This window comes from Ammospiza caudacuta, chromosome 6 (genome assembly GCF_027887145.1).
Source record: "Ammospiza caudacuta isolate bAmmCau1 chromosome 6, bAmmCau1.pri, whole genome shotgun sequence".
Lineage (NCBI taxonomy): Eukaryota > Metazoa > Chordata > Aves > Passeriformes > Passerellidae > Ammospiza > Ammospiza caudacuta.
In genome coordinates this window covers 21251540-21278603 of record NC_080598.1, presented here as the reverse complement: position 1 = coordinate 21278603, position 27064 = coordinate 21251540, and the positions used below count along the sequence as shown (strand labels likewise).

At 47.6% G+C, this 27064-nt stretch overlaps 1 protein-coding gene across 3 annotated transcripts in view; it reads left to right on the top strand.

The window, feature by feature from the left end:
• The first annotated feature begins 1168 nt into the window (after positions 1–1168).
• Positions 1169–27064, top strand: part of CD151 (CD151 molecule (Raph blood group)) — a 31974-nt gene continuing 6078 nt past the window's right edge. The window contains exons 1-5 of one of the 3 annotated variants that reach the window (XM_058806195.1): positions 1169–1251; positions 14422–14542; positions 19816–19919; positions 20869–21060; positions 25573–25647. In XM_058806195.1, coding sequence (XP_058662178.1) covers positions 19836–19919; positions 20869–21060; positions 25573–25647 — 351 coding nt within the window. In that variant the 5' untranslated portion in view covers positions 1169–1251; positions 14422–14542; positions 19816–19835. Of the gene's footprint in view, positions 1252–1932; positions 1953–7200; positions 7259–14421; positions 14543–19815; positions 19920–20868; positions 21061–25572; positions 25648–27064 lie in introns of those variants that run through there. The other 2 variants (XM_058806197.1, XM_058806196.1) reach the window with 2 other exon arrangements.

The following is a 27064-nucleotide window of genomic DNA, read 5'->3' as shown; positions in this document are numbered from 1 at the left end:
ACTTCTCTGGCTATTGATGAGTCACACGGAAATTTTGCTTGGCGCGGCTACAACAACCCGGCTCCAGCCTCTCCAGCCTGCAGGGCATGTTTATATACATATGTATATATATGATGCTGCAAACACTGAAAATACTAGTCCACAGGAGACCTGACCAGGTAAAATTAGTCTCCTCAAGGTAAACCAGTATCTGCAGTAAAAAGAAAAAATCTATTACTCCAGCAATAAACTGAGAATGTGGAGGTGGGGGTCCTGTGGTGTATGTCGCCTGTACCTGCAGGCTCTCCCAAGCACAAAGAAGCACTTGTGCCTGGTCGTGCCCATTTACTGGCCCAAGTCCGCTGGGGTGGGGAGGTTATGTGGTTTCCTCTTTGGACATGAAATCCTGGACATGGCAAGAAGGCCCAGTGTGGCTGCGCAGGGCTCCACCAAGGAGAGGCGGGACCCGGGCAGGGCCCGGTGTCTCTTGTGACTCCCATGTTCTGCCACGTATTCCCTGAAACAAATCTGTCACTGTGCAAGCTGATCCCCCAAGGCTCTGTTTGATCACTTGGTTCTCCGGCAGCTCTGAGATAAAGTGAGCTTCGTCCTTGGGAAGCATGAAGTGATTTCTGAGTTGGGCACATGCAGAAGTTAAGGCAAGTACTCAGGAGGTTCTAAACTGGCCTCTCCATTCCCTGCCAGCTCTCCTCTCTTCATCCCACTCCTGCAAAGCCATGCGAGGCCACTCAGCCATGGAGAGGACGCCGGTGTTTTCCCGGGAGCATCCCTCGCACAGGGCTGCTGCTTAGCACAGAAGTATGCGGGCTGTGGCTCAAGTGAGGTAATGGGAGGATGAGGCAATGTGCCAGTCAGGGCTTGATCCTGATTTACAGGGTGTTTCATGGAGAACACTTTTAACAAGCAGATCTGACGCCTTAAAAAAAAAAAAAAAACAACAAAAAAAAAAAAAAACAAACAAAAACCCAACAAAAAAGCCGCTCCATCTGGAGTTCTCTGTAACGTGTTGCCTGCGGCAATGGAAACGGCAACGTGAGCCGCAGGAGCCGAGAGCCGCGGTTGCGGACGGCCCAAGCCGGAGGGCCGGGCCGAGCGCGGCCGGCCGCGGGGGAGGTGGCCCGGGCTGGGGTGGGCCGGGCCGGCCGCGCCCCCCTCCCGCCCTCCGGAGGGTTTCTGCCGTCCCTCCCCGCCTGCTCCCTCCGCGCAGCGCGGCAGGTCGGGGCGTGCGGCGGCGCCGAGCGGCGGCCCAGGGTGAGGCGGAGCGCCCGAAATGGCGGCACCGGTGGGACGGGGAGGCGGGGGCGCCGCGGCCCGGGGGAGCGGGGCCGGGGAAGGGGCTGGGGCGGCTGCACGGTGGAGCCGGGCACGGCGCGGCCCCGGGCCCCGTGGGCGGCAGCGGGGCCCGGTGCTCCGTCCGTCCCTGCCGGCGCCCGGCACCCGTGGGGACCTGGCCGCGGCCACCCGACCCCGGCTCACCGCAGCCCCGCTTTGCTTCCCCTCCAGCGCCCTGGGCATTGCAGGGGCTTGGCCCTTGTATGCTTTGTTGGTTTGGGTTTCTTTTCTTTAGAAAAGTGTTTTAACCTGTTGCGGGTGATGTCATAAACTTTGCACAGCCCGCGGAATTAGTAAAGGTGTTCTGAATGTTGCCATACATCTTGTAAAAGGATTATTACCCACCTCCGCCTTTTGTTCAGGTAAATTTCCCTGTTGTTCAAATAAAGAATTGGCCTTTATGCTGGGCTTGCAGGACCCTTGTAGGCGGACGAGGGGGAGAACGAGCGCTTGTTTACCGCACAGTCCCGGCGATTTTCTGTTCCCTTCTTTTTCTGGAAGCTGCATCAGATGGGGAGCTGGTGGCAATGAGTTATTTCTGCACCGTGGTGCTGCTTGCCATGAGGATTCTTTACTAGTAGCTTCTTCTTCCTGTCCTCTCATGAAGAACATAAAGTGCGGTAATTTTTTTATTTTTAAAGTCTGACTTTTCCTGAGGGCTTTTGTAATCAACTTGTTGCAGTATCCTGTTGAGTTTTAGCAGTGACATGTCTTTATGTCAGGCTACTCGATAGCATCCCCTAAATTCTGCCCTGTTTCACTTCCTTTGTCCTTCTACAGTGCTTCCTTGGCTTTCTCTGAGTGATGCCCTCTAGAAAAAGGGTTGCTTGAAATAGCATCACCCAGCAGTTTTGAAAGATGTCTCCTTTGAGAAAAGACATTTCCTTTGTGACATGCATGTCCAATGCCAAGGTTCTTAGGGAAGCTTTGGGTGTGATGGATGGTCTTACCAGCTGGTATTGTGGAGGCTGAAGAGTCAAAGAGTCTCTTAGCGTGCCACCAGTAGGACAAAGATCCATCCCAGTTCTCCTGCCAAAGGACTGTCTGGTGGTGGAGGGAGCAGAGTGAGCTGTTGCTGAGCTCATGGTAACTAGAAAAGTCAGTGCAGAAGTTTCAGCGCATTTATATTCTCTGAAGCATTTTGTGTGCCTGGGACAGGCAGTTCCCAGTCTGTGGATTGTTGGAAGCTGGGGTGGCATCACTTGTGCTTTATGCATCTGGTGGCAGGTCCCTGTCACAGGCACAGGGCTGGCTCACACGGGTGAGCTCGGGTTTGCCGTAGCTGCTCTGGTGCCAGCACTTCTGTGTCAGATGCCCTTGCTGGCAGCTTGAGCTGCGAGCTGGAGGAGGTGGCAGCTTTTGAGCTCATCCATGTAATTCACCTCAGATCACATCCTTGCTCTGTGGTTTGCTGATGGGGTCTTTGAGTTCCCAGCCTGTATTTACTTCTGGTCATATGCTGTATTTCTCCAAAAAGTGTGCTTCATTCCAAACTGTTGCTTGTGTTCATTGCCCTGTGGCTTCTGCGGTGGAGAATGACTCCCCCAGTTGCCTGCTAGAAGTCCTGGCACTCCCTGCTGTGTGCTGGCTTCAGGGATCAATGAGAAGATGCCTTTTCTGAGTGCTTGAAATAATGTTCCTTGTGTGACACTTCATTTTACTCTGGAGTCTGAGGTGGTTAATCCCTCTTGTGGTACATTTTGTGAGAGTTTAACCAGTTAGTTTTGTTTCTCCTAACTCAAAGCAGGTGTGTTAAAGGGGTTTTATTTGCTGCTTGCAGTGCAGTGTCCGAAAGTTTCTCTCTTTGGGTGTGATACATTCTTCAATAAGGGGGTGGAAGAAAGCTGCTTGTATTCCCTGTCAAGCAAAAATGCTTGGTGGGAGTGGCTGTAAAGGGCTCTCTTTTCCCTTAGGAACTTTCTAGCAGGCCTATCATTCCCAGCAAATAAAACTTGTATCCTGACTTGAACTGTTTCCATCACACATGCACAGAAGGCAATAACTCCCTAGCTCTTGAGACAGTCCTGAGGGAGTTGATTAGAGAGCTGTGTCTTTTCTAGCCAGGTTATCCCACAGGCAAATTCACTTGTTCCCTCTACACAGTTTGGCTTCTTAGCTCAGGAATGCATTGAACTGTTGGTTATGGATGGAAGGAAGATGTTTGTTTACATGTTACATGTGTTTGTTTGTGTAACATCTTTTATCACCATGTGTGATAGTCTGCTTGTGGCAGACTATCCTTTCTGGCATTTCCAAGTAATTTGATCATTTATAAAGCAGTCATACTGTCCCTCTGTTCTTCTTGTGCCTTCTAAGGCAGAAGCTTAGAAAGAAAAAATTTGACAGCTTCTGAAAAACAAAAAGGGTAGCTGTGCTTTTTCATGTCCCAGTTTACCATTACTATCCCCAGTGGCCTAATCAGCCTTGTTCCTTAAGCCTCCTGAGGGGATGTTCTACCCCTCAACTCTACTTTCTGCTCTTGAGCTCAGCACTGGGTTATCTCCAGCTCTCCTTGGGTGTGTGCACTGACAGCTGAGGTCATGGAAAGCCTGAGGGAGGGGTACTCCTGGAAATGACAGCTCATCTCAGCTTCTCTGGCTTTGAGGAACAGAAGCCTAAGTCTCCTTGGTTGTTTAAAAACCTTCAAGATCCTAAGGTACAGACCAGGTCTCCTTCTGTCTCATTCACTCATACTGCCTTTCAGACACTGAATGTGGTTTTTCTTTGCCACAGCAGAGCTGAAATGAAATAAAGTGTCACTGTAAAACCATCCCATTTTCCCATCCTTTTTTGTACGTGCATTTTGACAGAGCTTTTCCCCAGGATGGTGACCATCTTCCCAGTCTGTGAGAAATGTGCTTTTCCCTGCTACCCTGTGTCTGAAGCCAGGGTGTGGAGGGAGAAATGAGGGATGGCAGGTGTGTGGAATGGGGATGAGGTGTTCTGTCAGTTCTGTGGAATGTGCCTCATTCCATCCCTCCCCACAGCACAGGAGCTGTTGGCTGCCGGGCCCTCTTGGCAGGGATCTGCCCTATAGTAGCAGCACTGCTGATGGGCATCTCCCTTCAGTGCTCCTTTCTGTCCTGCCTGCCAGACTCCTCTGGGTGTGATCTCACAGCCTGGGATCCTGGGGAGTGGATTCAGGGAGTCCTACTAAGTCCTGTGTCCTGGCTGCTGGCAGTCATAAAACCCTTGGCAAAATGAGCAGGAGGGTGATGACTATTTTTTCCGCTCCTGGAATTTCATGGCTGAGTAAGAGATATGTTTTGGGGTCTGGACATTTGGGTGTGGCCAGCTTGGTCCACGTTTCTAGCCTGAATTTCTTGTGCTGGTTGGGCAGTTATGACCCCAGTCCAAGCTGGAAAACTGCTGTGCAGCTTTGTATGGCCAGAGTGCAGTAAGCTCAACATGGCACTGAAAGTGTGTCCTTAGAAGGATGTAAGCATGAATTGATGCCATGACATGCCAGCTGGGCTTGTCATGGCATTACATATATATATATATATATATATGTGTGTGTGTGTGTGTGTGTATTTCATGCATGCTGTTGAAGCCAGTAGTGGTGGACATTATTGGAGGCAGGATACCAGTTTAGTGGGATAAGGAAGGACATCAGGAATTCTGTTCTGCAGCAGTTGAGGGAGGGTCCTTGGCAGCTGTTTAAATTCATTTGGGTGCTGATCTACAGGCACTGTCTGCAGGGTGCAGCCAGGCAAATACACACTGTGTAGCTCTGATGGACATTGCATTGCCTGCATCCCTGTCAGCTGCCATGGAGCTGCCTTTCCTTCCTGCTGAGGTGAGTGCATCCTAGAGGGGAAGTGTGGAGGATGTGGGGTGTGGCATGGCCTCTTAAGAGAGGTGGAAATGAGATGCGTGGGAGGTGCAAGAGAGGATGTTGCTCAGACCCACAGGTTGTTCCTGGTGGCGGTAATGAGGCTTCATAAAGAAAAGCCGAGGCAGAAGTCGGCGACATAAAATGTTTGGCATTGACCATTGTTTCTTATCTGTGGCTGGTGCCAGATTTGGATACAAAAGGAGCAAAGTTCACTTGTTCAACCCAGGTTTTCTTTGCTTTTATAAGAAAGAAAGTAGCAGTGGGGAGCTGAGGCAGTGGGAAGAGTTCTGAGTGCCTGTGCTTTGGTGGAATCTGTCCTTGTAGCTGTGATGTGGAAGATGGATGCTCTTAAGGCATGGTGGGGTTGGGCTGAAATTTGCAGCATGTTTCCCAGATGTCTCTGCCACTGTAGGAGAGGGGGAAGTTTAAAGGAAGGAACACCCTTTGAAGATACTGGGGAGGAAGATCTGCTGTGCTGTACAAATGGACAAGGTGAAAACACATCTGATACCTCACCCTAGAACACTTCTGCTCCTATGGGGAAGAAGTGGACAGGAGAAAGATCAAGCAGATGATTACTATTTTGCACTATTGGCATTGCATAGTGGAATAACAGGTGTGTTTTAGAGTCTGGGCTACATTTGAATCTTGCTGATCTTGCTGGACTGTCCAGTCCCAGCCAGAAAAGTGCTGTACAGCTCTATAGGTGCATCTCAGACAGCAGTGCAGTCAGCTCAACACAGACTGAAAGTAGTCCTTGGCAGCTCTTTCAGTACAAGCATATGATATACCAGCATAGCTGGAGGATGAACAATGGATTAATTGGCTCATTCACTAATGAAATTCAGTTAAAACTGGGACCAAGAGTGGTTTGGGCTAGGAATTACTGTGGGAGGTAGGAATTAGTGTGGGAGAGGTTTCTGTTTTGTCTGGAGTGAGTGGCTGTCCTGTTATCTGCTAGAGGAGCAGCCACAATGCCTCTGTGGTTTTTAGGGAGTACCCTCACTGTCCATCACGGTGCAACAATAAAGAAAATAAGGAGGAAGGATGGTTTTGGTGAAATTTATCTCCTATCAGAGCCAAGTGGCAGATAGCAGCCATGATGACATTTCTGACATGCCAGGCAGTGAGCACGACTTTTGTAGTGTCTGACAAGGCAGGCGTGAGTCATGGCTTGTGAATGTCAGTACTTCTCCGTAGCTTTGGTGGAATCCAGAAGGGAGGAATTCATATCCCACATCTCACCCCCACACTGCCCTGGGAACAGAGATGGTTGGCTCCTTTTCTCCATGGTCAGTGCTGCATGCAGAGCTCCCAGGGAGGTGATGGGGAGCTGTGTGTGCCATCACAGGGGTGTACAGTGAGAGCAGAAGCCAGGCACATGGACACGTGGGAGCAGGAGAGCATCTCCTGGTTCTGTGTTGGGTGCTTCATGCAAGGAATGTGTGGATGGGAAAGTGTTGGGCTTTGTGCTTGTGGTTTTGGCTGTTGAAGCAGGGAAAGGGTGAGTCCAGTCCTGTGTGGAAGTACCACTTGCTGAAGAGTTGACCTGTGGTTGATTGCAGGTTCCCCCTTGTATGTGGAATTAGCCCTTTTCCATCTTTGCTGGGAGACTTGGCTAAAGGTGAGAGGTCTTCTGGAGGTGAGGAGACATCTGGTGTGGTCTCCAATGTGCCTTGTCCACTTGGAGGGTTTTTTAAAGGACATATTTCTTGTTATTGGGAGGATCTCCTCCTATATTTGGGGAAGAAGAACGGTCAGGGTGGTTCCTGCACCTTTGAGTCCCAGTTGTCGGGGGTTTTTTCCTTCTCCTGGGCAGGGAAAGAGTGCATGTGTCTGGCTGAGCTCATGTTTGAGGAATGAGGCTGTGCTCAGCCTCAGAAATGGGCTCTGGAGAGACAAACAAAAGCCTGCTCTGTCCATTGTGCTCCCCACAGGGCTCACCTCTGGTGTATGCAGTGTGTCTGAGACAGGAAGAAAAAAGGGAGCTTAAATCACTGTGCTTGGACCGGGACAAGATCTCGTCATTGCTGACTTCACCGGGCTGTTTGCCCTCAGGCACTGTGGAGCCGTGCATCCTTCTCACAGGTGTGCTGCTGGAAGCCTGGAGGAGGGAAAAGCAGGCAGTGGAGAGGAAAACCTCTGCTTTCACTGGTGTCCTGAGCTTCTTTGGCTGCAGCTGTCTCCTTGTGGAAGAGAACCCCCTTGTAGGAAAAAGGGTTTTATGGTTTGCTACTTCATAGAGAATTGTAACAACCTTTTAAGAAAAAAAGAAGGAGCTTAGATGAGAGCAGTGAGAGTAGCCAAAATAAATTCTTGTAGTTACATCAATGTGATTCTTATCAATAACACATTTACAAGGGGATAAGTGGGAAACTGATTTCTCTCTGTATGAGGGCATAACTGCTGTGAATCATCAGTATCCTCATAATTTCTGACACTGATAACCATGTGTGGCCAGCTCTGGTCCCCTCTCCCTGCATTTTCCTGCCCTGGACTGTCAGAGGTAGAACACTCTTTTGGCTCAGGTGAGTAATAGGAGGAAAATTTTCTGTGCTAAAATTGACCTGGTTATCTCCAGCATCGATTTTAGGGTTTTTCTAAATTCTTCAAGAGCAAGAGATAAGTTTTGTTTTCTGGGTTCCTCTATCCTTGTCTGTGCTAGAGGAACCTCATTTTCACAGTGGGTATTTAGTATTGAAGATAGTGACTTGGTTTCTTCAGAAACTTTTGACTGTGTTGTTCTTAGATTTTCTCTTGGGTATGTTTTGCTTTTAATACTTAAAGACTTACTGAGAGTCTTAACCTATAAGTGAGCTTGCTTTTCCCCTCCTGCTCACTAATGGCATTGGGTGAATTGAAAGATGGATAATGAGTCTGCCCAGCAACGGAGAGCAAAGTGCTCTGCTGCTTTTGCTGAGCTCAGAGAAGTCTGGATGCTGGGGATGTGCCAGTTATGTTTTTAGAGGCTCCTGAGGGAACAAAGTATGGCTTCTCCCATCTCCTGAGGTATTCTTGAGTCTTCTTGGTATTTGAGGGTTATTCCAGGGTAGAATGTGCTACTGTAGAATATAGAGTGGACTGTTTCTAGACTTTAAATGTTAAGCTTTAAAATAACAGGAGATCAGATGAGATGATAATGGTTCCTCCTGACTTGAAAATTGACCTCTAAGGTGGATGGGGTGGTTGTGGGGAGGATTAAGTTTCAAAGTAATTTTAGGCTTTCCTTTGTTGAAGCTTCTTCATAGAGTCCTAAGTTAACAGGAGGGTGGTTTGGTGGAGAAATCCCCTTCAGCATTTTCCTGCTTCCTTTGAAGTCCAGCTGTTTTGTGCTGGCATCTGTTAGAACTCTTTCCCACTTTCTTTTCCTTGCCAGCTGTAAATGAAGTGGGTGATTACACTGTCATGGTTTAGCCCCAGCCAGCAATTATGTACCATGCAGCCACCCCTCCCTCATGCCTCTGCCCTGATGGGATGGGGTGAAGAATCAGTAAAGTAATATAATTAGAAGTTATGGATTGTGATAAGAGCAATTTATCAACTGAACCAATGTAAAATATAATGATAGTAGTAATAATTTTAATAATACCAATAGTAGTAAAGAAAAGGAGAGTGAGAGAGGAATAAACCCCAAGAAACACAAATGGTGCACAACACAACTCTGTAGCTTGTCCCCAAGCAGTGATGAGCTCCAGGCCAGCTCCCCCAGTTTATATTCTGAGCCTCACATTTTATGGCATGGAACATCCCTTTGGCCAGTTTGGATCTGCTGTGCTGGCCATGGACCTTCTCTGGCATGGAACATCCCTTTGGACAGTTTGAATCAGCTGTCATTCTGTGGCATGGAACATCCCTTTGGCCAGTTTGGATCTGCTGCCATTCTATGGCATGGAACATCCTGAGCCTGACATTTTGTGGCATGGAACATCACTTTGGCCAGATTGGATCTGCTGTCCTGGCCGTGGTGTTTTCCTTCCTGTGCACCTCCCTAATGGCAGAGCGTGGGAAAGGGACAAGTCCTTGATCTCGAGTAAGCACTGCTTAGCAACAACCAAAACATGTTTGTTATCAACATTGTTCTCATAGTAAATCCAAACCACAGCACTGCACCGGCTACTGAGGGGAGCACGGACTGTATCCCAGCCCAAACCAGGACGTACACTGAGACAGACTGACCAGAGTTGCTGTGCTGATTATGATGGCTCTGTTCCCTTCAGGGAGAGCTGCCCTTTGCCTGTGCCTTTGCTCGAAGCTGCAGAGAGGAGCAGAGCGAGCCCAGCTCCCCGTGGTGCCACGGGCACAGCCAGGTGTTTCAGGGCAGCCGTGGTTGCCGTGGGCTGGCGGATTTCTTTGGAGCGCAGTGGTGCGTGCCGTGGACCCAGGGACTTCTTTGCAGCCTGTCTCATGCTGCCAGCCCTGGGGAAGGGCCAGCCGTGGACCCAGGGAGTTCTTTGCAGCCCATCTCCTGCTGCCAGCCCTGGGGCAGGGCCAGCCAGTGATTGCCTGGAGGCAGCCCTTGCCTCCCGTTGTTTATCCACATGCTGGTGCCTCCCAGTCAAGTTTGCAGGCTGCTCCAAAAACAGCTGCGTAAATGATTTTGGTGGAGTCATTAAAACGTGCTGCACAAGGGCAGGGCGGAAGGGAGAGGAACGTTTTATTTTTGGCTGGGAGTTGTTTAATTTTACTGAAGAACGATCCTTTTCAAGGCAGCCTTATGCAGCGTTAATTGAGCATTGTTTCCAGCACTGCTCCTATAGCAACAGGAGAGAGACAGGTCCTATGAACTTCGACTTACAGCTCTGGGAAATGAAATGTCATTTAATTGCCCTTGACTGTTCTTGATATTTGATCTGACTCTAATAAAGTGATTTTAGCTGTGGAGAGGAATATAACTCCTCAAATCGTTCAGTGACCACTTCAGAACACCTCCAGAGACAATGTTACTGGGGATACATATGAGGACTGATGGACAGAAGAGATTTCTTGTCCATTCCTGGTGCTGCTGTTAGAAAAGTGGGTATTTCCAGATGTGAGTGTTCCCACATGAGGATATTCTGTGTAGAAAGGGAGGCTCCTGAAGTTGTCACTGGCATCTGTGGCTGCCACGATGAGGTGAGAGCTGCTGTTGCCCCGTTCTGTATCTGCATGATGTTCCCTTTTCTGTCTGTGTGCCAGGGCACTGCAAAGTGCATCACCCCATTCCTGGTGCTGCAGGTACCTGCTCCACTGCTGGCATGCTCTGGCATGGCTGGCACCAGTCCTGAGCTAATCAGCAACAAGTCTGAAGCAGTAAGAATGTTAACCTTGGTTTCCCCTGCCAAATCCCTTGTCAACTGCTTTTAAAATACGATTTTAGTGGAGTTCACTCTGAGGCAGGCTGCCTGGCAAAGATGTGTGGGATGTCTCCAGAGAGTTGCTTTCCTTCTTTGCACCACAGAAAGTGAAAACAGGAACAACTCACTCAAAACAAAACAAGTTTTGTACAAAAGCTAAAGTTGGTGTGGATTTTTGTGCACCTCTTGCTTTGTGCTGTTTGCAGTCAGGTGTCTTGGGCACAGGCAAGGCAGTGAGTGCTAACAAATAACTTGAAAACTTCATGGTTTATAGCTCTGTGTTGTGCATTGGTCTTCCAGGAGACAGGACAGCTTGGCTGCTGGAGGATGGATGTTGAGGAGGGCAGATTTACCCCTTCTCTCTGCTGGGGGAGGCACTTAATCTCTCTGTGCTCCTGTTATAACCTGCTCTCTTTTTTCTTTATTGGGGTGCTTTGAGCAGGCAGAGGACATTTCGGGCAGTAAGATTATAGAACACTGTGTGATTGAGAGGCTAGAGATGTACCTTGTGGTAGCACACAAATTGCCTGCTCTCTCTTCCAAATACTGCTGCATAAGTTTTTAACAGTGGGATTTTAAGCCCTATGATTTGTGAGTTTGGTGCAGTGAAGATGACAATCTGCCATGGGATATGCACCTGACACTGTAGGGAGGTAGAAAATCTACTGGCTTTTAGCTGAGCACCTTTTCAATGTACAGATTTATAGGGAACAAAACCGCACTGAGGCTGCAGCCAAATTTTGAGCGACTGTGTAGTAGCTACAATGCAGCACGTGTTCTTTGGTTAGTCTTTGCCCTCAGCACAAACCACTGTGTAAAACCCCAGCTTTTTGCAGAGAGTGAAAAAATGGTTATCACTGCTACATTATTTGGAGAGTGCTTTGAATAGGCTTTGTGGAGGCTGTGAGGATTTCTATCTTCCCAGGACTTTCAGTGCTTGTTGACTTGGTTCTAGTACTGGCATGGCTACAGGGCAGGGAGGTTTTTTGAGCTCTCTCTGAAAACACTGAGAACAGCAGTGGCTTTGCTTCTGAGCACTGGGCTCAAAATGAATGGGATGAATAGGAAGATAATGAATAGGAAGGGATTAGGCAGAAAGCTGATTCGGCACAAAATGTTTTGTTTAGAAATGTGGTTTAACGCTACTGGTAAATTCTCCAGTGCGGACAAAGCCCTGCTTAAAAATAAAAAAAAAAAAAAAAAAGGAAAAGAAAACCCCAAACAATGCCCATGAGCAGAGTTGGGAAAACAGAATTTAAAGTACCAATAGTGGGTGCAGTGAAGAGTTTGCCTTGTCTGTTGGCCGACCCTGACCTATCTGAACTATTGCTCCTTGTTGTGTCAAACCCTCAGTGCTGTGAGCTCTCTGCAAACACAGCCAGGCACTGATTTCTGCAGCTTCCAGTGGGAGAAAAGAGAAGGTTATTGTTCCTCTCCTCAGCTCAATGACGGGTGAAGTGGTTCCTGTGTATAAATAGCGTGAAGTGCTTTGGGATCCTTCAGGATAAAGGAGCCTTGTGGGATACAAGAGGAGGTTGTTTGACGCAGAAGGAGTTTCCCTTGGTCGCACAGTGGGTGCTGGTCTCTGCCTGCCTTCCAGCTCCTGATGGGGACTAGGTCCTTGGAGGGGGCTGCTTGTTTCCCTGCTTTCCCACTTGTGGGAGCAGGAGACATGGGCTTTGTGCTCTCAGGTTGTGGCTGACTGAATGTTTTGTCAGGGAAGGGCTTTTTGTTTGCTTTGTAGTGAAACAGTGCTAGGGTACAGACACACAGTCCCAGGCACGCTTGCTCGCTCTTATCTTTCTCTCTTATGCTTTCTTTTCTCAATGGTTGTAAAATTGGTTTTATGCCAAGGTCCTTGTTATCCTCAGGGATCCTGCAGCCAGGCATTGCCTCACCCAGTTTGGCTAACCCCCTCATAAAACACTTAATTTGCAGGTATGTGGGTGGTGCTGAACATGTAAATCCTTGCTGAGTTTGAAATTTATGCTTGTTGTTATTTATGCTTCAGTAAGCCCCTCCCCTGGAGGAGTAAACAGTCTTGAAAATATGAGTGAAAGGTCTGAATGCTCTTTTCTGAAGAGACAGCCTTGTCTCAAAGAGCAGGCGACTGCTCAGGTGTATTAGGCATGCAGCTCCTGTCTGGATACTAGGCTCTTATCAAAATGAGCAGGAGTTTGGAGGCTGCATCTCTCTTGAGGGGTATATTCAAAACACAGCACCTTGAGGCAGAGCAGAAGAAAGGAGGGATTTGGCAAGCATTCTGAGGGGTGACAGCAGGGCTGTTGTGTGCCCATGGAGATGTTGCTTTGACACAGACTGTTGATACGAGATCCTCCCAGACTCCAGAATGGGAATGAATTTATCCTCTCTCAGTTCTTTGGAAAAGTGCTCTCCCAGTCAAGAGGTAGGGTCAAGCAAGGTCTGCCAGAGATGTCAAGGAGGAGGGATTACGACCCAAATCTGTTCTGTGTGCCTGTCCCCCCTCTCCCCCCTGAATTTAAATGACAATTTAAATGACAGTTTTCCTCCTTGGTTGATGCCTGACTTGTGTTTTGCATTCTCCCCAGTCCAAGGCACAAGTACTTTGACTTTGCAGCGTGTTCCAAAATGCTGAGATGGAAAGCAAAGCTTTGAGCTTTGTGTCCTGGGTCAGCTTTCCCTTCTGAAAAGCCAGGAGTGTGGGAGCTGCATGAAGCAGATGAATAAAGGGCAGGGCACTAGGGCTGGTCTTGGAGAGTTTGGGCCCAGCCTCAGGAGGATTAAGAACTATTGCTTGCCTTAGGTGACTGTGCCTTTTCTCCTCCCCCTAGCTCCTCATGAAGTTCCTTTATCTGACCTTTAATTAACAAACCCAATAACTTTGTTTGGCCTCTTTCCAGTGGTGCCAGAAATGGAATTTCTACTTGTTTCTCTGAAGAGTTTTTTGTGGTCTAGAGGCTGTATAGTAATCAGCAAATTTCTGGCTCTTATTGGCATCATTTTTCATCGGGAATGGAAGCAGGGGTAGTCCAGGCTGGTTATAAAAGAAGGTGTGTTGTCCATTCTGGGCTTGTTTGGGACCCTCTAGCTTAGAAAAACAGGGGAAAGAGAGGATGCCAGAGGCCATTTCCAGTGCAGACTTCAGCAGCCTAGCTGCCTCCACAGAAGTGACAAGCCATGGGATGACACACCAAGGTCAGAGGGATGGAGTGCTAGCAAGGGCCCTCAGCCTGTTGCTCTGCCACGTGCTGGGTACACTGGAGGATATTTCTAATGAGGTGATGTGGCTGACAGCCCAGGTGAGGAGTCTCTGCCCTGGTACACTCAGTGTGGGCAAACAAATGGGAGGACCTGGAAGCCCCTGTGCTGCTAGATGGCCACAACCTACCTGCCATGAGTGAATCTTGAAGGGAGGAATCCCCTGACTGGAGTGTGGCTATCAGTGGCTACGTGGCTTCATATCAAGGGAGAGCTGAGGAAGGAGAGAGGGTGGGGTTGCCCATGACCAGGTTGAAAACTTGACCACTTCAAGGCACTAACACCAAGGAGGGCTTTGCACTGCACAGACGGATCTTCCCGAGCTTTCTCATGGAGTTGCTTTCAGGTCTTTTCTATCAGAATGAGCTGTCATTTTGTGTACACAGCCTTGACAGAATTGATAGCAGCGTTTACAGGATGCAGCAGTAAATACAAACCTGTTCTGACAGCTTTCTACCAGCAGAAGATGTTCCTGCTCCCCCCTGCTGCAGTTAAGCTCTTCCCTGTTATCCAGTGCACACTTTGCACTTTAATCAAATGCATTCATGAGAGTTATTCTGAAATCATGGGCTCTCTACTTAAAGGACTTGATGGCAAAGCATATAATCATATATTGATTTCAGAATAGTCTTTGGCATAGTTCATGATTCCCTGCATCTCTCTTCTTTTTTCCTTCAGCTTTCTGCATTCCTAAATCCAGCAGCAGACTAGAGCCAGCAAGAAGAGAGGGGGTGGAAAAAAGCCTTTGAAGAGGACTGAACATTTGCAGTGGTGCTGTCACCTGCTTTGGTGGTGAAAGGTCAGTGTCAAGAGTGCTGATCCATGTTGCCTGTCAGTTTGGGGTGGATAATGGCACACGGTGTGAATTTGCCCTCTTTACCTGCAAGCTTTAGAATTCCTCTCCTGGGAAGGCTTTACTTAAATTACTTTTAGCTGCTTTCTAGCAGCTGGAGGCCCTTTCTGAGGATGTTCAGAGGGGTAGGTAAAGTGTCAGTGTAATGTTTTCATCTTACAGAGAGGGAACTCAAGAGGGGTCATGCTTCCAAAGGCTGGAGTTTAGCCTTGACGAAGAATGTCAGTGAGTTTGCTGAAGATTAAAGTTCTTGGCCCACACCTGCACTGCACATACCAAGGGAAGGATGTCTGCTTTGTTTGCTGATGGCTGCCAGGGTTATCTGGCTCAGCTCACGTCTCTCCAGTGGAACATTTCCCTCCAGGCCAGCAATGTGCCCAGTGGTTGCACTTTAGTTACAGCATAGGTGCAGTGGGATTTCCTGCAGCAAGGCTTTCTTATGTGCTTTGGCAAAGGTGTTAGAAGTTTCCTAAGTTGTGGTGTATGAGTTATCTGTAGAATAGTTGTCACTGATGTGTTGGATACCAATTTGCTTGCTATCACTCAAAAATCAATACTTTTAAATAATGATGCTTTTAATGGCCTGAGAGCTATTCATTTTCTTTGGCATTGTTTTCTTCCCCATCTGTCAGATGCTGCTTTAGGGCAGGTTGTGCAGAAAAAGCCTGGAGGCCTGGCTTTCTTTGCTGTTTAATTGAGTGCTGTTACTGTGCAAGTTGAGGCAAATGTACCAAGCAGTGTCTGGATGACTAAATAAATGTCTATCCAGCAGGAGTGTGTGTGTGTGCATGTCATATGCTTTCTGAGCTGAGCTTTGTGTGCATGCTTATGTGTGCCTCTGGGTCTGCAAAGAAAAATACAGTGGTGTGGTGTGGAACACACAGAGCAAGTCCTGCCATTGAAATTTTAGGTTTCACAGTTGTCTGTGCAGTGCTTGTGTTCCCAGATGCTCAGCACCCAGAACTGGAGCTATACTGCTCAACTTCTGGTGAGCTCTTGTGGTCTGGTTTGTCCTAAGGGTTCAGTCATGGTAGGATGAGAGCCCAAGAAAATGAGATCATACAATGGTTTCATGTTTGATGTGATCCCAGCCTTGCCTGGCAGTCATGCACTGTATATTCTTACCCTCCTGGGAGGCTGTGGCTTGCAATCACACAGGGCAGGATGAGCTCACTCTTTATCTCTTTTATCTTTTTGAGATGTTTGCATAGGTTCCTCCTTGCTTCACTGTTATTCCACTGTTATCCACTGTTACTCATATACTTCATTGTTAGCATCTCTCCATCTCTGATGTATTTGAACCAGCAAGTCTCATAAATAATTGCCAAAATCGCTTTACCAGGCATTCCTCTTATTATAAGTATGTATTTTACTAATCATAAAAGAGGTTGCTCCAGTTCACTGGCTGAAGTAGTCTTTGCTGGCAAAAGCACTTTTGTGTCCATGAAATCGTGTTGCTGTCAGGCTTTTGCCAATTTGCCAGTCACCTGGAGCCTGACATGCCTCTCAGCTGGCATTCCTCCATCAGCTCCGTGCAGAGCCTTGTAAAATCACTGGGTTTAGAGAAAGATCAAGGTCGTGCACATGGGAGGAAGGGAGAGGCAAGGGTCAGACTGAGGGACTTGCACAAAGTCTCTGTCAGATTGGGAAGCTGGATTCAAGCTGTTCAACTCTGTTTCTTAAATTAATCTTCAGACTGTTACCCTTCTTTTCATCTACAGGTTCTGTCACTTGTTTTTTCCTCTCGGCTTAATGCATTTTGTTTTCTCTAGAGAATTATTTCTCTCTGTCGTTTCTGTTGCAGTGTGTGTGTGGGGGCATTGTAGGAACCTCTTGTTGATTCTTATTTTATTCCATAAAAATACTTCTTTCCATTGTGGGACTTAATTTCACAGCCTGCATTCCTTGATTGCTTGCTGAAATTTAAATTGCTTATGAAGCTACTGTCTGTTGGACTGGACCAAGTAAACTTCATTATGGAAATACTTTTAGTCTTCTAACCACTTTTTCAGTTAGCAAAGTACTTCCCATTATGAAGCTCATGTTTAATTAATATGTTTTTATGTAATTGTAAATATACCCTTGTGGCAGAGCTTTCCATTTCCTGTTCATCAGAGAGCTCATGTGTAATTATTGATAGTGATTCAGAACAGGTTTTTTCCACAGTGTTTAAAATAGAACAGAATTATATGTATTAATTACTGCTGCTCCTCCTTGTCCGGTTTCAAGAGTGATTCATATCAGTTCTGAGGGTTTGTTATAAGGATGACTGAAGGCAAGAGACCCTGGCTATGTCAGTGAATTCGGGATGAGGCCTCATATTCATCCTGGTGCTGTGACACTGATCAACACCTCTGTGCTTTTTGGGACCACGAGGCTCAGAGTCTGCAGTGACCCTAAGCCTGGAAGCAGATTGTGGTCCCCCCCTCCTGCTGTCAGGGCTCCTTGGGAAAAGCCTTTCACTGTAGTCTCCTGCCCTCTCTTGTTTTTCCTGAAGACCAGGATAGCTCCTGAAGCCTGACCCTGTCTCTGCAGGTGATGGGAGGCAGCAGATCACCCTGTGTGAGGCAGGGAGCACTACCACCACTTCCAAAAAGAGGGTCTGCAGAGCTGCCTTTCCCTGAATAGTTGGCTGGGTGAGTCACTGAGCGTGCAGAGGCAGCCAGAGCCATCAGCTCTGCTCCTGGCTAGGCGGGATAGATCAGACAGGAGACAGCCCTGATTGCTTTCTGATTCATGGTCTGCCATCCCTGGTGATTCACCCTGCTTTATAAACCTGCAGCTGTTCCCTGCCAGCTTTCTGGAAACAGGCATATCCTCTCCTGCCAGCAGGAAGCCAGGCTGCCTGGAAGGCCTGTACCCAGTGCTGGGTGCAGCAGGACCTGCAGTCTGGAGGGGGGTTTCAGACTGTCTGTCATGATGCAAGTGCAGGCTTAGCTGTGTGTCTGCCCAGTCCTCACCCTGGACTAGATGGAGCTGTGACTGGGGTTTCTGAGCTCTTGGATCAGAAGGAGGGACAAGTTAGTATCCCTTGCTAGGGCCCAGCACCTGCTCTATGGCAGTATGTTAGGGACAGACAGATGGATGGATGGAAGGAAGGAAGCAATGAAGGAAGGCTGGTTCCTAAAATCCTCGGGAGCAAGAGGGAAACTGAGCCAAGGAGCCTAAGGACAGAAAGCCTGGTTATCATCCCCTGGTCAGTCTCTGCAAGGCTGCAGTGCACGTTCCTCTACATGCAGCCTGATATTGGAAGGGGTGGCCAGGAGTCCTGTTACTGGAAGGCATCTCTCAGATGTGGGCTGAGGTACCTGTTCTAAGTTGTGCAGGCGTGTGTGGCTGCCTTGCTGCTCCCATTCTTGTTCTGTGGCTTAATGAAGCCTCTGGCAACTATAAATCTGTCACTTTCCATGAATGCTGTGTTCTTGGGGCGTTCTCCATTCTTCTCATGGAGAATTTGCAAGCCTGGTCAGTGCATGCAGTACCATCAGCATCCATTCCTTCCCAAAGCCCGGGGCATTTTTGTGCTGCAACATGGTAATTAATCTGAGCATTGCTGGAGGTTATGATCTCTTCTGGAGATAACTCTGAAGAGTTGTTCTCCTTGATCTGTGCCACCATCTCAGAGCTGCTCCCTTTGCCAGTAAAGCAGCATTCTGCTGCCAACTGCTGTTGCCAGATGTTATTCCAGAGAAAAATGTTTTCTTGTGAAATGGTGACGGGGATGGGCCTGGGTGGGACTGTTGGCATGTTCACACTCTTGCTTTCCTTGTTAGCTTCATTTGTTAGTTTCTAAAGCAGGGGCCTGGCTGGGGCTTTTGAGTGGGCTGGCATGAAGCACAAGGAAATTGTTTCCTGCAAATAAAATACAGTTATGCTGCAGAATGGGCAACTGCTGTTCCCAGCCTTGACTCATCTGGCTCTAAAGCCAGACATTAGAAGTGTGGTGGCAAAGATAATGCTGATAGTGAGCTGATGTGCAGCCTGGCTGGGTGTACCTGTTTCTCACTTTCTTTGCTGTCAGGTGTTTTGCCAAGGCAGATGAGTCTGTACTGCAAGGCTGGGTGTAGCTGCAGTGGGTTCCTGGAGGGAATTTGCATCACTTGTATGAAGAAGTTTTGTATATTAACTAAGCATGAACTCCATGTCTCTGGAAAAATGTAGAGGCTGTTTGCCTTCCTTCTTCCAGGGAAATTGGTGGTTTAGGAAAACATTGCACTCTGATGTTGGTGCACAGTGTTTGTATCATTCCTTACTGGCTGGTGTGGGAGGAAAGGGAGGATTTTTTAATTGAATGCAAGTGGTGAGGATTTGGTTGCACTTCTGCATCCTGCCTCACATGGGTGATGCTGGCAGCAATACTCTGTGCAGTGCTTTTGTCCTGTCTGCCTGGTCAGGCAGTGATGAGGATATTTTTTTGAGAGGTTCAGACTTTGAGGTCTGAACAACAGGCAGAAAAGTAACGTGGAGCTGTGCTTGCTGCAGACCCACTTCTGGGAAACCTGCTCCAGGGTGCAGCAGGTCTGTAACACTGCACTGGGATTGACTCACAACAAAATCCCATTCCTTACATATCTGCAGGGCCATTTTATGCTGTCAGATCATCTGAAGCCAAGGGTTGTGTTTCTTCCTCTTAGTAGCTGGGAGAGTCCCTTAGTGCCCTTGGGCACAGCCAGCCAGTGAGAAGGGCCATGGAAAGTAAACAGTGAAGAAGAGAATTAATTACTCCCACAGACTGCTGGGGTTCAAAAAGGATGGGACATCTGAACATATAACAAGTGTGTTCCCAGTTACAGTTGTAAAGATCAAAAATAGCCCAAACTTAGAGAAGGATCTATTTAAGGCAGTTGTAACTAATGCCAGTGAGAGTATAATATTATTTGGAGACAGATTATTCCATAAATATCAGAGACCAGGGTTTCTGTTCCACCTTCAGAACAGCAGCTACAGGCTGCAGTCAGGAGCCAGACTGGGATTTTCTGGAGAGCAGGCCTGGGATTGTGCAGGATCTTGTGTGTAGGTCACCCAGATGGATAGGAGAGCTCTTTATCTGAGCAAGCACTGTCCTGTGCCCCTGAAGGCAGCTGAACGGCTTGTTCACTGGCTTACTTCACAAGATTGCAAGTGTTAGGTCTTGCAGGAGGAGGGTAGTAATGCTGGCCCTCTGGGAGAAGTGGTGTGATGACTGACTCAAGCTTTTCTGGTTTTGGTTTGTTTTTTAGGAACTTGGTGAACCAGAAAGATGCGTGAGTATACAGAAAAGAAGGAAACATGTGGGACCATCTGTCTGAAGTACCTTCTCTTCATCTTCAACTTCTTTTTCTGGGTAAGGAAACTCAGTCTGTGTCAGAGGCAATGAGGTGGCACTGCAGTTTTGGTGTCAGGGGTGCAGAAATCTTGGGTGTAATGAAGTTTTTGGGAAGAAGTGCTAGTGGGACACAGCCTTTGTCCTGTTGGGTGAAATGTCACCCCTGGGGCTTGGCTGCTCAGGCTGCAGAAGTTATGGTTTGACACTGTAGCACGTGGCTGTTTCTAGGTCATGTTACCAAATACAGAAAATTACAGGAAGACTGAAAATAAGCCTTGATTTTTCACCTGGTTTACTTTTTCCAGAGCCTGAAGGCTCCACTGTCTTGCCATTCCTCCTCTCAAAATGGCAGAGGGAGTGCTGGCAGATGACACACACCTTCTTGCAGCTGATCCACTTTAGAGCTTCTTAGAGTCATACTTCCCACCAGGAAAGTTACTGATGCCAAAGGATTGTGTTTTACTTTGGTGCATGGGACAGAGCAATGGAGTGTCCAGATCAGACCTTTGAGAAAAACTGTCTGAGTTTACCAGAAGCTGCCTAAAACCTTCTGGAAGCTGAAGGCTTACAAGGAAAGAGGGAACCACTAAGGATGTGGTTGGGTTCTCTGTGTTCACTTGTCACAAGGGTTAAGTTTAGCCAGCCAGGCTGGTCATACAGCTTTGATATGTTTTATTTGCCCAAAACCCAGTGTGGCTACATTTGAGAGGACTCTGGTGTGAGCATGAGCTGCTGTACACAGGTAGATGGTTTAGATGGCTTCCATCTCAGGCTGCCTGGGGTGCTGAACTGGGTGTCTGGAAGCTCAGGACCTGCTCCAGTTCCAGTGGGTCTATCCTTTAATGTAGATCATCTTTGGCTGGCTGAGGGAGCTGTGGCACTCCTGCTGTCCCTGTCCAGCTGCTCTGGGAGGTGAGGAAGGTCATGCCTCAGACACCCTTCATTGCTTGCTTCTCTCTGTCCCCAGCTGGCTGGCGGGGCTGTGATGGCAGTGGGCGCCTGGACCCTGGCTGAGAAGAGTGACTACATCAGCCTGCTCTCCTCCAGCACATACTCTGCAACTGCTTATATCCTGGTGGTGGCTGGGGTGGTGGTCATGGTCACTGGCATCCTTGGGTGCTGTGCCACCTTCAAAGAGCGGCGCAATTTGCTACGAGTGGTGAGTTTTGCTTGATTGTTTTATTTGGGGGACGCATCTTGGTTGTGTTGTGCACCAGCCTTATTTGTTTGCCCTAGAGCAAATATCACTAAGGTCTCCATCTCTTGACAGCAGTGCTGTCCATGTCCCAAGGGACCGGAGCATTTTATTTCATCCACACAGAGTGTGCTGCATGGTTCAAGAGTAAAAAGCATAGTTGAAATACCTGTGCTTAGTGTGAGAACATCTATTTGAAACTATTCAAAGCAAAATCTTGTGGCTTTTGTCTCTTCCTTCTTCCTTGCTCATTCTGTATTCTGTTTTGGGAAATGGGAAGAGGGAGGAAAATATGAGAGACCTGTAACAAAATGACATTGGGTTCAATTTTTAATGGCATTAAGTTCAAGCCAGATTAATACACTTTTTCACTTGGTTGTCAAAGATCAGGACATTTCCAATATTTTCTGCAGTTGCAAAAAAATTTACTTTAGTCTTGCTTCCACAAAGAAGAGCCATACTATTTTGATAATCTGCTGCTTCTTTTACAGCTTTCTGTGTTACTTCCTGAGCTCACCTACCTACACTGAAGTTTTTTACCATCCCTGAGGTTTCTATTTTGCTTGCTCCCTCTCAAATCTCCCCTTCATTCTGGAGTGTGGCAGCAGTCTGTTCTAGTGTCTGGGCTGCAGTGGTGAGTGCAGTGACTGAAATAACAATCAGTGGCTCTTGGCATTCACAGGTACAGAAAAAAATACTTCAGTCACCAGTTCCTCCCTTTGCAAATCCTCGTTCACCTGACTGACCCCATTTCTCCTCTTTAGTTTGGATAGAGGAGCAGAAATAAGAGTTGTGAGCAAGCTTGATGCTTCACTGCTATGCAGACCTGATAATCCCTGTGAGAGGCAGAGTTGGGCCAGGGAGGGAGAATAAAATATAGAGGAGACAGAGTGAGTGCATTGCTGATGCTTGTTCAGTGGGTTCCTCGTCTGTAGCAGTTGGTTTTGGCCTTGCTTCACTGACTGTCCATGCCAGAGAGATCTCCCTTTGTCCTTTTTCCTCAGCCAGAAGCTACATATGAAAATCCAGTGGAGTTTTCTTTGTTATTCTGCCATAGAAAATGAATAATTTTCTCTTTGGAATAAAAGGTCACTCTGTCTCCTTACACCACGCGTCCTTTCGGAGTGGCTGGTTGTGACAGACCTATTGTCTCTTCTTGCTTGTGCTCTGCTTTGGTTGCCCTGAGTAATCTGAGGCAGGGCTGTGCTTGCCAGGGCTGGGTGAGCCTGCCTGGGGGCCTCTGCCAGCTCTGAGCTCAGACAGTAATCCTGACAGCTTCACAGTCACCCCAGGGGCTGTGCCAGCCAGTCCCACTTTCCCTCTGTACAAGAGACCCATGTAAATGTGGGAGGGAGCACTATAAGCAGCAGAGCTGGGCTCTGCCCACTGCTGCCTTGGTGCTTTTAAGAATTGATTACTGACAGCTTTGGATGCTGTTTGTAAAATACATATCTGGTTTTTAGTTTGTTTTTCTCTTGAAAAGTTGGGAAGCTGTGAATTTTTTTTTTCTGCCTTGTATGTAACTTTAGCTTTATGAGCCCACTTCAAGGCTTTTCATAGTATTTCATTGCTCATCACTGACAGCTGTGCTAGTTTTTTGTAATTTCTTACTGGCCTTTCTGAACCACGTGCTGTGCTGAAGCTTGGGCAGCAGAGGAGGAGTTTCTCTGGCTCCATGAGCAGGCAAGGCAGTGGATCTGCAGCCTGGCTGGCTGTGATGCTGCAGTCCAGCTCTTTACAAAGACACAGACCACTGTTAGATCATACTTCAGTCAAAATGCAGCAGGAGTCCCAGGGAAAGACCTGTCAGATAGGAGACCTTGCTTGTAAAGAGAGAAGGTGACTCTCTTCAGGCCTGGCCCCTCACACTGCCTTTTCTCGTCAGCTACCTTGGACAGGGAGAAGGCAACTCACATGGATTAGGATTTCTGTTCCTGCTGCATTTCAGCCTGGAACCTTCCCACTGAAGTGAGGTTGCTGATTTAGGATTGTTATTGCAATCTGTCTCTTTTTCAGATAGTAGAATGATGTCTCCAGATAATTACTTGGTTTGCAGGTAGGTTGAGCCATTTTTTGTATTATTCAGAGAAAACACAACACTTGGTACCTCATGCAAAACTGGATGGAATTTGGGCTCTTTAGATCTTGAGGAGACACCCAATAGCCCTGACTCAGTCTTGGAACCAAAGCCAGGGTAAATTTTGCTTAGAGCCCACCCAGGTCCAGGCATGTGTTTGCTAGAGTGGTTCTGGTGATCACACATTTCTGACTTGGGAAACAAGTAGGGCATGTCCCTACAGTTCATGCCAGAGCTGGCCTACTCCTCCCATAGCAGACCTCTAAGAAGGCCTTGCAGCTACAGCTGAAGAGCAGGGAGAGCTGCCCTGTGCTCTGTGTGTGTCCAGAGTGAGAGCTGCTGCTCCCCTATATCAGCATGATGCTTAGAAGTGACCCTGAGGGAAGGGTGAGAGTAAGATAATGGTGGAGTGTATCAGCAGAGACAGGTTGGGTTCATGGGTGGTGGATGCACTAAGCTCCCTCACAAGGTTTTACTTGTGACTCACATTTGTTAAGGTCTGCTGGATATGTGTTTGTTTCTATCCACTGTAAGCCAGCACAGTGAGCAGAGAGCTTGTGGTGACATAACTGTAGCTCTACCTGAATGCATCTGACATTACACAGAGCAAGGAAAAATAAATAAGCTTTCCAGTCCATTGCTTGTTCTCAGCATCCTGCCCCTCCTTGGCAGAGGAATTATGTCAGGTCAGTTAAGGCATAACAAGGTCCCAACAAAAGAGAGCCAGCCGTTGTGTCAAGGCCTGCCAACCCTTTCTTGCCCCTTTTCCACCTCCTGGGAGTGCTGGGAGCAGCCTTTAGCTATCCTGCACTGCAGTGTGTGACTCACTGCCCTGGGATGAATGGGTACCTTGTACAGGCTGTGGGATGGCCGGGATGGCTTCGGGGGAGAGCCTGGGGCAGGGGAGTGAAAGGCCGAGATTGTGTGCTCAGATTAAAGCCTGGACTGCAGATAAAACCCAGCTGTCCTTCCTTTGCAGCTGCTGAAGCTCAGCAGGGGTGGAGGAGGAAGCCTGAGTGTTTGTGTCATTTTACTCCTGCAGCAGGGGCTGGGAAATACCTAGCAAGAAGAGTGCACAGTGGGGGTGTAGCCCTTGTGCAGCAGAAGGCATCCTTGCTGTGTTCAGATCTTCACTGTTCTTTTTTGTGGAGGTTTGATGTTACATTTGTAGAGAGCCATTTGCTTTGTCTCTTGCTAACAGACCTTTCTTAAGGCTGAGGGTAAAACAGAAAACAGGAGATATTTTGTTTGTTCTCTCCTGGGGAAGCCAGTTCTTACAGGAACCTAGCTTGAGGTCCTTGTTATGGCTGGAACTGGGGTCTCTTCAGCTTTATCTAGAGAAGGATTAATAGCAGTCACAGAACAGCCTGGATCTATAAAGAAACTGTTCATTGCTGACCATGAGCAAGGCAGGGGCTGTTTGTCAGGAGAGGGGTTCTCCTTGAAAAGCTGTCTTGGACCCCAAGTAGGAAATGGACACACCACCCTGGTTCTTCAGGCCTGCCTAGTTCTTTTAATTTACTGCCCATATTCCTCATGGGTTTGGCTTTCTGACTTGTTTGTGACTCGAACAGGGTTCCCAAACAGTGTTCTGTACTGCCCATTTGATTCTCCTTGTGGTAAGCAGGGCTTTTACCCTTTTCACTTCATTGCCACTAAGCCCTTTTAGGAAATAGTCATGTTCTCCTATTAGTATTCTAAGAGTTCTTCTCACTTTGCTTTTTGAGACGCAGAGCTTTTCCATCTAGAGCCCAGTTCAGGAGCACATACAGTCTCAGTGCTGAGTGTGAATCAGTGCTGAAGTCCATCCACTTCTACAGTGCCCCTCAGCCTGTGGCTGAGCCCTGCATAAGTCACAGGGAGCACAAATGATGCTTTATGCTTAGCTGCTGTGCTGTATATTTGGTGAAATGGACCCTCTGGCTTTATTGAGTTATCTTTATAACATATGTTGTTCCTTAGTAACTTGGTGAAATGCCCTAAACAACGTCAAAACAAGTAAAAGTTAAAAATTTTTTTGTATTGATGTCAGAATCAGATACTTTCTATGATAGTGAGTGTAGTCATTAGATTATCTATCTAGGTTTCTTTTGTACAGTGATCTTATCTTGGTTGCCTACACTTTTCCATTCTCTATATCCCTCTGGCTCTGTGAGTTAAACTCACACTTGCTGCTGCTTGTCTTCAGTTATTCTGTGGTTTGGTGGTTTTTTATTAATCTGTGGGATTGTTCCTTTCCTATCCTATTGAAGTCTTAATGCCAGCCCCTGCTTTTGAACACTGCTGCAGAAAAGCATCAGTGAGGACAGAGTCAGGCATTTTCTTACCAGGTAAAGAAAAGCTGCCTCCTGGCATCTCCTTATGTTCTATTCTAATGTCTTTTTCCCATTATTTTACAGTACTTCATATTGTTGCTATGCATCTTTCTCCTGGAGATCATTGCAGGAATCCTGGCCTATATCTACTACCAGCAGGTGAGTGGACATTAGTCCTTGGAGACTCAAACAAGGGAGAGAGAACAGCTTGTTATCATCCCATTTCTCTAGTTAAAATTTGTCCTGGAAGCTTGGGACATAGGTCTGTTTGGGGCTCACCTACTCACTCCACTTCATGTATGAAAGACCTTGGATTACTTACTGGTTCTGGCAAAGTGGTGGTCATTACTCCAAGGGACTGCTCAGCCCTGCTGCTCAGCTCCTTGCTGTGTGCACTTTGTGCCCTGTTTTTCTGCAGAGCCTTGTAGAAGACAGTTTTTGAGGCTGTGTAGATCTAGGAACTCTCCTTACAGCCTTCAAGGCATAACAACTGAAATCACGTTAGTGCTACTTTATCATGCTCAGGACACAGGAACAGTTCCTGCTGCATCCAGCAAAGGTAACAAATGGACCAGCTGGGAGGTCCTTTCAGGTCAAGAACTTTTTGAGAGCTTTACTTGAGCAGCACAGCTGAGGGGCAGGAGACACAGGACAGGCTCCCAACAGCTGCAGGTCTGGCTTGGCACTTCTTGCTGTTGCTGAGAGCAGAGCTTAATTCATCACTTCACTTTCAAAGGGAGTTAAACCACCAAGGCACAAACTGCCTGCAAAAGTTGCTCTCATGTCTGGAAATTGATTGGAAGTGGCAAATTAGGATTGTTATCAAATGGCTGTCTGAAAAGCAGCTGAACATCCCATCTTGTTGACTTCACTGCCAGGACTCCTTGCCATTCCATTTTCTCTTGGACCTTCTACGCTTTGCCTTGGATGGGCGCTGGTGGTTTGCAAGGAGCCAAAGAACTGTACTGGCTCCTGCCAGGAGGAATCTGGGGTATGGATGTGCATATTTAACAGGGAAAGATCAATCCTGGCAGGCATGGCAGGAAGCCAGGACCTGTCCATCCATCTGTGCAAAGGCATGAGGTTCATATGTGACAATGGATGGAGAGGAGCTGATCCCCAGGTTGAAATAAGGGACAGCATATTCAGAACTGTACCCTTGAGTGCTTTAGATCACTTGAGTGCATCTCTGATCAACAGCTGCACATCCCTTTGCCCTCTGGCTGATAAATTCTGCTTCTCTCTTGGTTGCAGGCTGCTTGCTCTGTTTGCCACTGTTTTTATTTCAGCCCTTGCTTTGGTGTCTAAGGCTTGCATGTGTGTGTCTAAACTGGTTCTTTATCTCTGTTCCATGCTGCAGTTCTTCCCCGTGAGCCCACAGGTAACTGCTTTTCTCCCAAGTAATAATTCTGCCAATGGATTCTTCTCTTTATTTGCCTCTGCCTTCAGTTGCTGAACCTTTTCCTTTCTTTCTATTATGCTAAGTCCTTTGCATTTCTATAGAGCTTCCCAGCCCAAGATCTCAAAGCATTTTTCAAATATTAATGAATGATGCCTCATATCATCTCTGTGAGGT